The sequence below is a fragment of the Nicotiana tabacum genome, chromosome 20, assembly GCF_000715075.1.
Source record: "Nicotiana tabacum cultivar K326 chromosome 20, ASM71507v2, whole genome shotgun sequence".
Taxonomy (NCBI): Eukaryota; Viridiplantae; Streptophyta; class Magnoliopsida; order Solanales; family Solanaceae; genus Nicotiana; species Nicotiana tabacum.
Window position 1 is genome coordinate 154976282 of NC_134099.1, and position 11190 is coordinate 154987471.

Genomic DNA, 11190 nt, shown 5'->3' on the forward strand with positions numbered 1-11190 from the left:
ATTCGGTAATAATTAGTAATGAAATATATAAAGCTTGGTAGGTTTTAGTAGTTAATTTAAAATTGTGGGTATACATTATATTTCATGTTTTTGAAGAATTACCTTCGACCATCAACTTTATTCCAAGTATTTTATTAATAAGTATAATCCAAATATAATTTCATTTCAAATCAAAATTTCATAGAAATCATGATCCAGAAACAATTGTCATTTCCAAGTTACTTTTAACTTTCCAACTTGAAATAGGAGTTATTTCTACCTTATCAAACAAATAAAAAAAAAAAAAAAAAAAACTTGAAGAATAAGTTATATCCAGAAAACGTGTTAAAATATGACTGGAGAAGATGAAAAAAGAAAAAGAAAAACTACGGGTCCACAATGTTGCTGTACACCGAATAATTTGTACCTGCACGACACCTGATTGCTAAAACCCTCCATTTTCCCCCAAAATCTCAGCTGCTCCTTTGTCCTGAGACCTTCATGTATAAATTCTGACCCTAAGCTTCAACAATCTGGCTTTCTCTCTCCACCATTTTTTCTCTCTCTAGATACATTTAATAAAATCCAATAATCATTTTTAAATCTTCGTACATATATACACACGTTGACAGTGTGAATTTCTCAGCAAAACTATTTTCTCTGCGCATCACCGAGGCGAAATTTGTAAGTATCAAAGCTATTTCATCACTAGTTTGAATGTTTTCAGCTGAGGACAATTCTTCAATTTTATGCTTCCTCTTTTATTTTTCTATTTAAAATTTCGCGAATCGTCGTCTCATTTTGTAGTATTAATTTGTGAAAAACAGTTGCTTTATAGATTTTCTTTTTTTTGCAAGTTTTTATGTTTTGTTAAATATTAGCAGAAATTTGCGATGTTAAGAAAAAATAATAATCTTCTAATAAGCGATCAATTTAGCGTGTTTGCAGTTTTTACTACTGGTGTTCTATGTAATTTTAATTTCAGCAGAAATTTGCATAGTATATGTTAAGAAGAAATGAAAGGAGAAATCATTGTCTTATAATAGGAGATTAATTGAGTATATTTGGTTTTTTGATGCTTGTGTCCCATATAATTTAATTTTAGCTTTACTTAAGTTTCGCAATCTTTTTTTTTCCTTTCTAAATGTTAGCACAAATTTGCATTGTATATATTAAGATGAAATAAAAGGAGAAAACATTGTCTTATAATAGTCAACTAATACAGTATGACGTTTTAATGCTGGTGTATTTTTACACACACAAACATACACATATATAATGTATGTGTGTGTAATAGTGATATCAGTGCCAATTTGCACGCATTTCGACTAATCTACCAGCTACCTAGTCCTTCCACCAACACAAATATTGAGTAACTCCGTCTAGCCTAGTGTAGACGGATGTGAAGAAATAATGAAGTGTAATATTGAGTTTTTTTTTGAGTAACTTGTATGCCACTCACTGAACATGATTTTTGTCTTTCAGTGAAGAGGCAAGTAATGGCTTCTAGAGCAATTCTACGGAGAAGGAGGCTTCTTTCTAACTATTTGAATGTCTCTGCTCGGTCTATTAAAACTCTTCAGGCGGGGAATGGGCAATCTGCTCATTATTTGGATTCCCGCGGTTTTAGCTCAACTGTGAATTCTATCTGTCAAGGTTCAGATCAAAGAAAGGATAGTGACGATGTTTCTGCAATAAACGATGGAATTTCGAGATTTTCGGGTTTAGGATTCCTCCAGCCAAAATGTTTTAACGCTACAGTATTTGGCTATGTAAATAGAAGAGTCGATATTATTTCTTCAGCTGGTGTGAGGTTGTCGCCATATTCTGTACGTTGTGCTTCTACAGCAACAGCAAAGCAACCTAATTTGGAAAGTGATGATGAAGAAGAGTTGATTGCCAAAAAGAAAAGTGAAGCATCTCCTGAGGAATGTGATCAAGCTGTTGTAGGACTAAGTACTGCAAAGGCCAAAGCAAAAGCAAAACGGCTGCAAGAATCTCAGAAGGTTGCTAAATCTATTATACAGAGAGTATGGGCGACACTTTTGGGCATTGGTCCTGCTTTGAGGGTGGTGGCCTCGATGAGTAGGTTAGGATTTGTTAGAATCCGTTGATTTATTTTTGGTTAAACAAGAAGTTTCTCTGATAGTGCTTAGTGCATGTTTCCTTTTTCCCTTTTTTGTGGTCTTTATTCAGGGTAGATTGGGCCAAAAAGCTTGCTCACTGGAGACATGAGTTTATATCTACTCTGCAGCATTATTGGCTAGGTTCTAAGCTCCTCTGGGCTGATACGAGGATCAGTTCAAGACTGTTGATAAAGCTAGCTAGTGGAAAGAGTCTTTCTAGAAGAGAGAGGCAACAGCTCACACGAACTACAGCTGATATATTCAGGCTGGTTCCATTTGCTGTTTTCGTCATTGTCCCCTTCATGGAATTTTTACTGCCTGTATTCTTAAAGCTGTTTCCAAACATGTTGCCATCTACTTTTCAAGACAAAATGAAAGAACAGGTCAAATATTTTCTTTCTGAGTGTAAAGTAAAATCTATGTTATTGTCTGAGTAGTCTGTAATTTTCTTACTCGTGTGATGTCGTATATTCATATTGGTATGTAATTCTAGGCCTTGATATCTCAATATAGGTTTCCTATTTGTACTGGTTAAATAATTTTTGTGCTAACTCAAACAAATTGCAGTGGCTTTACCAATCTCAGGCTGTTACTTTTGCATTTACTTAAGGTAAAGAGTTTATCCTCCTTTAGATCATCAATTTACTTGCTTGGAATGCTTCATTTATAGGAAGCATTAAAGAGAAGGTTGATTGCGAGGATAGAATATGCAAAATTTCTTCAAGACACCGTCAAGGAGATGGCTAAAGAAGTCCAAAACTCTCGGAGTGGAGAACTAAAGAAAACAGCTGAAGATCTTGATGAATTTCTGATCAAGGTGACGCACTCTTGATATACAACCATCGCTATCCCCTACATGCATCCAGAGGCTAAAAATATGGAAAAAGAAAGTGCCAACGAAGATCAATAGCATTCTGCTTGTCTGAATATGAAACTTCATGCAGGTTAGAAGAGGTGCAGGAGTCACGAATGAGGAAATTTTAGGCTTTGCCAAGCTGTTCAATGATGAGCTTACCCTAGATAATATAAGCAGGTTGGGTTTATAACTAATTCTTTTATACTCTATAGTTCTATCTAGTCAACGTGATATACAATCTATCTGAATATAGAAGGACTTGAATCTTCTCTATTTCTCAGGCCCCGATTAGTAAGTATGTGCAAGTATATGGGGATCAGTCCTTATGGAACAGATGCTTATTTGCGTTTTATGCTTCGGAAGAGATTGCAAAGGTATGCCCCTTCTTTCCATGTACGATATTGTTTTAAGAAAATGTATGTTAGAGACCATTATAGATGTTCTTGAATGTAAGTTTCTATTTAGTCCATCACAGTTTGTGGAAGTAGGTCATAGTTTGACTTGTTCTTGACGTTTGTGGAGGTACAAGTTTCACTAACATTGCTCAGTAGTGAGTCACTTTCTGAATCTCTAGTATGACATGAAATTCTTTTGCTGATGGTGTTCGAACCCTGAGTAAGGTGTTTGAGGCATTGTCTAGAAAAATTGCATCAGCAAGAGGAACTTGGTATATCAGTCTGTTTAATTTGTCAACAGAAATAAGAAAATAATCTTTCACGTGGATGTATGTTCAGTTCCTTTTGACTTTTGAACACTAGCTGGGAAGAGGTTACAGTTTGTTTAATTTTGCTTTTCCTTTGCTATTGACAAGCTATGTAGCTCAGACAAGCTTAAATCCGCGGAGACTTTGCAAGAAAATAATTGCGAATATATTCATTTTATTGAAAAAAAAAATAATGTGATCGACTAGTTATTTGCTGAGGGAAACAAAAAATTTCACTGCCTTTGTGACCCCTAAGAGACCCCAAAACGTCTTTTTGGTTCATTGTTGATGAAAAAAACTGTCTTTACTCTTCTAACAAGAACCTGCATTAGTCAGTAGCACAAACATTGCAATTTCACCTGTCTGTGTCAGTGTTGAAGACATAATTAAGTAAATAAATGTGTGTTCTCTCTACCAGCTTAAGTTTTTAGATGAGATGGTCACACACTTCAACATGGTAACAGAGCAAGGAGAGGTCCTGGGTTCGAGTCTCACCGCCATCCAATATCAAAAAGAATTTTCACGTGCTTGGCTTATCAAAAAGAATTAAGTCCGCACGTGAGGGGGAGTATTGCAAACATAATTAAGTAAATAAATGTGTGTTCTCTCCAACAACTTAAGCTTTTATATGAGATGGTCACACACATCAACAATCAGTATTAATTTTCTCTAGCAAACAGTAGTTGCCTGGAAAAAAGGTGAAGTAACACATGTTCTTGGAGATTTAGCAGCCAAGCAATTTCTCAGGGAACACGTATACATGTTCATTGACATGTCATACATAGACATGCTATCTACTTTCGAAGTGACTAGTTTAGTTCTCGTACAGTTGCATCTAGTAAGATATATGTGACACTTAAGATCCTATCATTTTCATAGGATTAAAAATGATGACAAATTGATTCAAGCAGAAGGAGTGGAGTCTCTTTCGGAAGCTGAACTTCGTGAAGATTGTAGAGAGCGAGGCATGCTTGGTTTACTTTCCGTTGAAGAAATGCGCCAACAGGTTCTTTGTCAATTTTTTTTGCAAAAAAAAAATCAATAAAAATGTATTTGTTCAATTTGATATTATGTGGATATCCTGTCAATAGTTTTTACCGAATTGCAGCAACTTTTTCAGCTAAGGTATAGATGGAGGATTGGATTGCTCTTGCGATATCTGCTTTGGACTATCTTTGCTAAGATATTCTATGTTGACTTCATTATTTTAGTGATTTTCTTGTTGAAAATGTTCGTTATCAATGAAAAATACTCATCTCAATATTTTTAGGATTATTTGAGTAGACACAAGTTTAAGAAAGAAAGAAAGAAGGCGTTTGACACATGGACCAAATATACATAAAATATCAAAAGTACTCTTAGTACCACACTATATTTCTATGCAGCAGGATCTGCATCAAGTCATGCCAATTCTCATAGATTTTTTCAATCAGGACAAATTGGGAATGTAAGGCTCAAATATAATTTCTGAATATGAAAATGTTTCAATCACAGACAAAAAGGGAAGAGTGCCAAATAAACAGGGATGAAGGGGCTATCACTTTTCCGTTATAAAGTTAGCTGGTTTAAAGTGATGGGGGAATTGTCTGTTTGATCTAGACTTTGAATGTGAAGGACTTTATACGACATGGAATTAAGTGGCTATGATCCTTCTGATCTCAAATGGATTTGAAGAAATAAGTTTGTAGAAGCACTCAATTAGCTGTACTGATTTCTTCATTGACACAAAGCTGATGGGCAGGTGGAGAAGTAAAAGGGTGACGCTAAGGTCCATTTCCATTGTTTTATAAGAAAGTATGAGAGCAAAGGGGAGGAGAAGTTTATGTTATAACTTCCACACATTCATTTTTAACCCCTCTCAGAAATTGAATTTGACAAAAAGAAGAAATTTCTTTAGTTCATTCCAGTTGCAGGAAAACTTGAAGAGAAGAATATATACATACTTTAGGGGAAATGAACTTCAAAGTTAATCATTGAATACGTGCAATACTTTGTTCTAATATTGTTGTTCTTATGTGCAGCTCCGAGATTGGTTGGATTTGTCACTTAATCATTCAGTGCCTTCATCACTTCTGATCCTTTCCAGGTATCTTAGTCTCTCTGTCTCTCTGAAATTTAGCACCTGCAAACTAGTATATGCATGCCCCGATTACACATTTTCTTGAAGTTATTGAACTTGCAACTACTTATTTTGTTCACCTTTGAGCACACATGACCTGCTTTTCCCCCCATTCTGTGAGCAGAGCTTTCACTGTTTCTGGAAGGTTGAAGCCAGAGGAGGCTGTTGGAGCTACACTGTCTTCGCTACCAGATGAGGTTGTGGATACTGTGGGCATCACTTCCCTGCCATCTGAAGATTCGCTATCGGAAAGGAGGAGGAAACTGGAATTTCTTGAAATGCAGGAGGAGCTTATCAAGGTTGATTTTATTCTTATTGTGAAATGAACAGTGTCCGATGCTGCATCTCTTTTGCTTTCCCCCCCCCCCCCCACACACACACACACACAAAAACTGGATTTTGTGGTTCTTTTTTGGTTCTCTTAAGTGGGATTCTATATTTTGAAGAATCCAGCCTCCTATTTGTGTAAAGATCCCTTCTATTTTTTGACTATAGTATCCATCAGGAAATGAATCTACCTCTTAAGGCATGTGTATTCTATATCAAGTTGTGTAAACATCAGTAGTCTTCTGCTTAGAGGTAATTGTACTTTTCTGCAGGAGGAGCAAGAGAAAGAAGAAGAGAAAACCAGAAGGAAGGAATCTGTCTGTAGTGAAGAGGATGTGGCATTGAAAGAGATGACTATTCCAACTGCTACAGAAGCACAAGAGCAAGCTCGAGCAAGAGCAATTGACAAACAAGAGCAGCTATGTAAAATTAGCCGTGCCTTGGCTGTTCTAGCTTCTGCTTCTGTAAGGATGGACTCGAAAAAGTTTTGGACTGTTTAATACCTGGTCTTTTCTCTCAATCTCTTATAACTCTATTTTATGCAGTCTGTTAGCCAAGAGCGTGAAGAGTTCCTGAGGCTTGTAAGTAAAGAGGTATGTCATTCTGAAGCTAAACTGTACGAGAAATCAGACCAAGAAAAGTTCCCGAGGCTTTTCTATCAATCTCTTATAACTCTATTTTCTATAGCTCTTAATGATTCTTTGTTATGTTTGCATTTTATTATGTACTTGCTGCTGCTTCTTATTTTCTTCTCCTTGTTTAATCATGTTGGACCTCCCTTTATCTGTTAATGAATATTGTCTAATTTTATTGATGGACGTCATGTGGATCTTGATTTTGTCCTGCTAAATTTCTCTTTTGCTTTTAGTTGAACTATTTGTTGTTTTAAAATGGGAAACAAAGGTAAAGGTGAATGTTCATTTTCCAATGGAGGGAGTATTGGTTATTGCTTATACTGAAATTACAAATTCTGGGCAAAGAAACAAATTGCTCCTTAACCTGCTTTCTTTTTCCTTTTCCTTTTGGTAAAAGAGATAAGTACTCCCTCCTTCCCAATTTATGTGACACTTTTCGCTTATCGAGAGTCAATTTGACTAAACTTTGAAGCTAAACTGGATTAGATTAACTCAATATTTTAAAATAAAAATTTGAATATTCAAAAACTATGCGAAAAGTACTATAAGTTGCAATTTTTCTCATGTCAATTTGATGAAAAAATATATTATGATGGTCAAAGCTCACATAGTTTGAATCTCGGGAAGTGCCACATAAATTGGGACAGAGAGGGTAGTAATATTGATGATTGTAGCATGGGCTAATTTTCCACTTAGCTTTTTCTTTTTGTTGATAAGGTAAGATTTGATTGATAAAGTGTCAAGATGGTACAAACTAGTACATCACTCAGATAGAAGCCAAAAAGAAGCAAACTACTTCAACCGTCTTCCTTGACTTGCTTAAGCAGCAGAACATTCAATTCTTAACAGATAATTAATTGGGTGCCCCTCTTCTCCAGCTATTCTTCTGTCTCCCCCTCTACCCCTCTCCTCCAACCGAAAAATAAATTCAAATAAAATAAAAGAAAGAAATTCCACCCATGGGCTCCCTAGATCGCTTTGCTGTTGATGTTTTTCTGGTATTTTTCTTTATGTGCAATGCATATAGCGAGTATATCTTTGGTTCCCTATAAGGTCAGGTAATTCGTCAACAAGAATCTGTGACTCATGGAGGATTCCTTTTCTTGTCAGATCCAACTTTATAATAGCATGGTAGATAAAGAGGGTACAGGTGGTGAATTGGATGCTATCAAGGCATATAGAGCTGCTCATGATGAGAATGATCATGCTGCTGAACATGATGAGGTTTCATCTGCACTCATAGATAAGGTGAGACATTCTTCCTAAATTAAGTCGGTGAAGGCATATATTTTGTCCTCTATAGCCCAAAATAAATTGAATAAAGCATCAGATAAGGTAGCCTAGAAATTGAGAAATATGCACTCGGTTTCAATGATACAGAGGGAGGGAGCAGATAATCAAGGGAAACTAACAGAGGACAAGAATGTTTTCTTACAGCTGACTTAAAATTATTTATTTATTGGCTAATGTGTTTCAGGTTGATTCCATGCTTCAAAATCTTGAGAAGGAAATTGATGATGTTGATGCCAAAATTGGCGACCATTGGCGAATACTTGACAGGTGAATAGCAGTGGTTTGCTTGGTGATCCTTATCAAAATTTTTTGCTTGATGATCACTTTTGGGCTTTGACATTTTCTTTTTCATACATCTCACAGCGTTTTGGTTGCACTTATAAGTATCTTGAATATAATAGTGTAAAAACCATTTTAAATAGAGGTCGGAGTTGGGGAAATGTTGTTCCCTTTTCTTATTGTTTAATCTACCCGGTCACAAGCATGCAGTGATGCAAGCAGAAATTTGTTCACCCAGAGTGATTCTCATGTTGCAAATTTGAATGACATCTATGTTATTATCCTTTAAAGATGAATTGGTGGAATATTAATCATGAGCCATGCAGCAGAACATTACCATATCATGAGTGGAAGTAATGATTAATCATGTTTATATCTCTCATTTATGTGATCAGGTTTCTGGTTCACTATGGTGATCTAATTTGCTGGGGAAGTTACATTTTCATCTGCAATTGTGTAGATCCAAAATTTAGCTTTTAATTGACCTGCATATTGTTTTGTTATACAGGGATTATGATGGGAAAGTGACTCCCGAGGAGCTAGCAGCTGCAGCCAACTACTTAAAGGATACTCTTGGCAAAGAAGGGGTTCAAGAACTTATCAGCAACCTTTCCAAAGATACAGGTCAGTTTTATTTTGTTCGAAATCAGAAAGATCCATGCTTTGACTGTTGATTTATGGTTGTTATTGGAACTCTTGTGGAAGGTCATCATAAACACATCGACATTGCTTGGAATTTGGCGTATATAAAAAAGCGTTTTGCAGTTTAAAAGCCTTTTTGTTGAGTCACTGTTTGTTTGATAGCAATTAACAGAGATCACACTTGATGGTCTTTCTGTGTAGCTTTTAGCAAAGACATTTAATGTGAGTTTTATTAGAAGAGTTAAACCAGTAAAGAAGTCACGTACTAACTAAGCATAGTCTTTGAATTAAGAGTTCCGAACCTCAACTGTCATAAAAAAGCCAGGTTAACTAAATAATTATCCTGTGTGTATTCAAATCGATGACATATTTGTTCATTGGTAGTAAATATAGACATCGGAAAAGTTAGTAATAATATCGTATGGACACCAAAGATTCCTTATATAGAATAACTACATTTTTGTGGTTCCAGATTCCTGATAATGACCCTCGTTTTTTTCTCAGTTGCTTTTAATTTAATTCATTTTCTAAAGAAGTTGAGTCCTTGAGCCGAGTGTCTATCAAAAACAGTCTCTCTACCTTCACAGGGTAGGGGTAAGGTCTGCGTACACGCTACCTTCCCAAGACCCCACTTGTGGGATTACAGTGGATATGTTGTTGTTGTTTCAAAGAAGTTAGAGAACAGTCACCTCTTACGGTGTCTATTGTTTCTTTTTCTTTTAACATTTTTCCATTCTTTTTAATTTCTCGAACTGGATGTTTAATTCATAGACAATTTTCTTCTTTGGGTTGATACTGAAGTTGCTGTATTTTGTGAATGAAATAAACACGTTTTTATAAGCAGCAACTCTTATTAGGACCTATAATGGAAATTTATGTATTTGTACAACAGTAGGATAGCAATTAATTATCTTAATGCCTTGCAAGTTTAAGGGGAGTTAATAGTATCTTTCAAATTGACCCGAAAACTGAACGTCTCCCTATTTATGCTGCTTCTAACTTCTGTTGAGTCTTTTTGTTGCAGATGGGAAGATTTTTGTTGAAGACATTGTTAAGCTTGGCAGCCGCGTAGAAGAAGCAAGGTCCCATGAATAGACAGAGTGACGCAACAATTTTGGTTTCTTAAATAAAACATTACACTTACACTAACGTAGTCCAGCATATAATTAGGCCCCCAATTATAGAAAGGTCTGTTAGTTTTCTTTCTCAAAGCTTTGACGTTTCCAGTCATTGAGGTTAGTCCCATGTGAGTAACTCTGTTATATCATATGAACTCAGATATTTCATAGGAAGATGGTAAAAGAAACAAAGCTATGAAGAAATAAATATGTACCGTTAGGCATGTAAAGGCAGTCCTGAGATTAAGGCTGAATATTTTTTTGACTTTGATATATAGTGGAGAATCATCCTATTTTCCTTTCTGATGAAGGTTTATGTTCTGTTTCAATAATTTGGATCTCTTTCTGATGAAGAAACATGTTCTGTTTCAGTAATATGGATCTTAAATTGTGAGATTCTTTTGGAATTGAAGATCTTAACGTACTTTACTAATGATTTGGACTGCATCCAACTCATTGTTGTTTGGAAAATCTACACCTTTTCATAAGGCGTCTGTCCTAATTTTTTCATCAAAGGTGCAAGTCTTTCGGTGATGTTATTTTAAATACCCGTGGTGTTCGAGTTAGTTTTTGCACACTTTGATTAATAAGTATCAGCTAACTTTATCTATTAATATTTGGACAGATGGGAGCACATCACCTAGTGTTTTTGCCTCTTTGAAATTTGAACCTAAGATATTGTGGTTCGTAATTTACTTTATTAACCAATAGCTCACATTCTTGGATGCAAGTCTTTCGATGATATTGTATTCACTAGTCATGATCCACAAGACCACAACACATGAAACATTTCCAAAATAACCTAATACGTCTCCATCCTCTATGGACCTCTCACCACTCTCGACCTTGTCGACCATGAAAGGTTTGGAGACAACAGAGATGAGTTGCACCCATATGTCTGCATTTTCACCTGATAGAGAAGTAAGAGTTGCGATTGAGAAGTGAAAAAGAATAGAACCCAAGACAAAAAGTCCTCTTTCTTCACGTCTGTGTTCACATATGTACTTTCTTTTTTGGAAAAATGATACTGTATAGCCACTTTCAAAATAATAGTCGAAAAAATGTATAATTTTTTTACATATATACATTCTGTATATTATATACAAAAATTAT

The 11190-nt window shown here is 35.5% G+C and overlaps 1 protein-coding gene across 1 annotated transcript; it reads left to right on the forward strand.

Annotated features, from left to right (window-relative positions):
• Positions 1–471: 471 nt before the first annotated feature.
• LOC107791289 (uncharacterized) lies at positions 472–10383 on the forward strand. Its single transcript, XM_075240845.1, has 15 exons — positions 472–663; positions 1465–2068; positions 2176–2488; positions 2776–2922; positions 3050–3138; positions 3243–3335; positions 4544–4670; positions 5686–5750; positions 5908–6082; positions 6383–6574; positions 6656–6703; positions 7856–7993; positions 8223–8305; positions 8826–8941; positions 9984–10383. Exons 2-15 carry the CDS (start codon positions 1479–1481, stop codon positions 10052–10054), a joined length of 2247 nt encoding a protein of 748 aa, XP_075096946.1. The 5' UTR covers positions 472–663; positions 1465–1478; the 3' UTR covers positions 10055–10383.
• Positions 10384–11190: the final 807 nt, after the last annotated feature.

What these genes read in the sequence shown, in the direction of transcription:
- LOC107791289 (XM_075240845.1), top strand. Translation starts at nt 1,479, where the DNA reads ATGGCTTCTAGAGCAATTCTACGGAGAAGGAGGCTTCTTTCTAACTAT. An exon ending in TTGATGAATTTCTGATCAAG is followed by an intron (nt 2,923 to 3,049) that starts GTGACGCACTCT and finishes AACTTCATGCAG; the next exon opens with GTTAGAAGAGGTGCAGGAGT. An exon ending in TTGAAGAAATGCGCCAACAG is followed by an intron (nt 4,671 to 5,685) that starts GTTCTTTGTCAA and finishes TCTTATGTGCAG; the next exon opens with CTCCGAGATTGGTTGGATTT.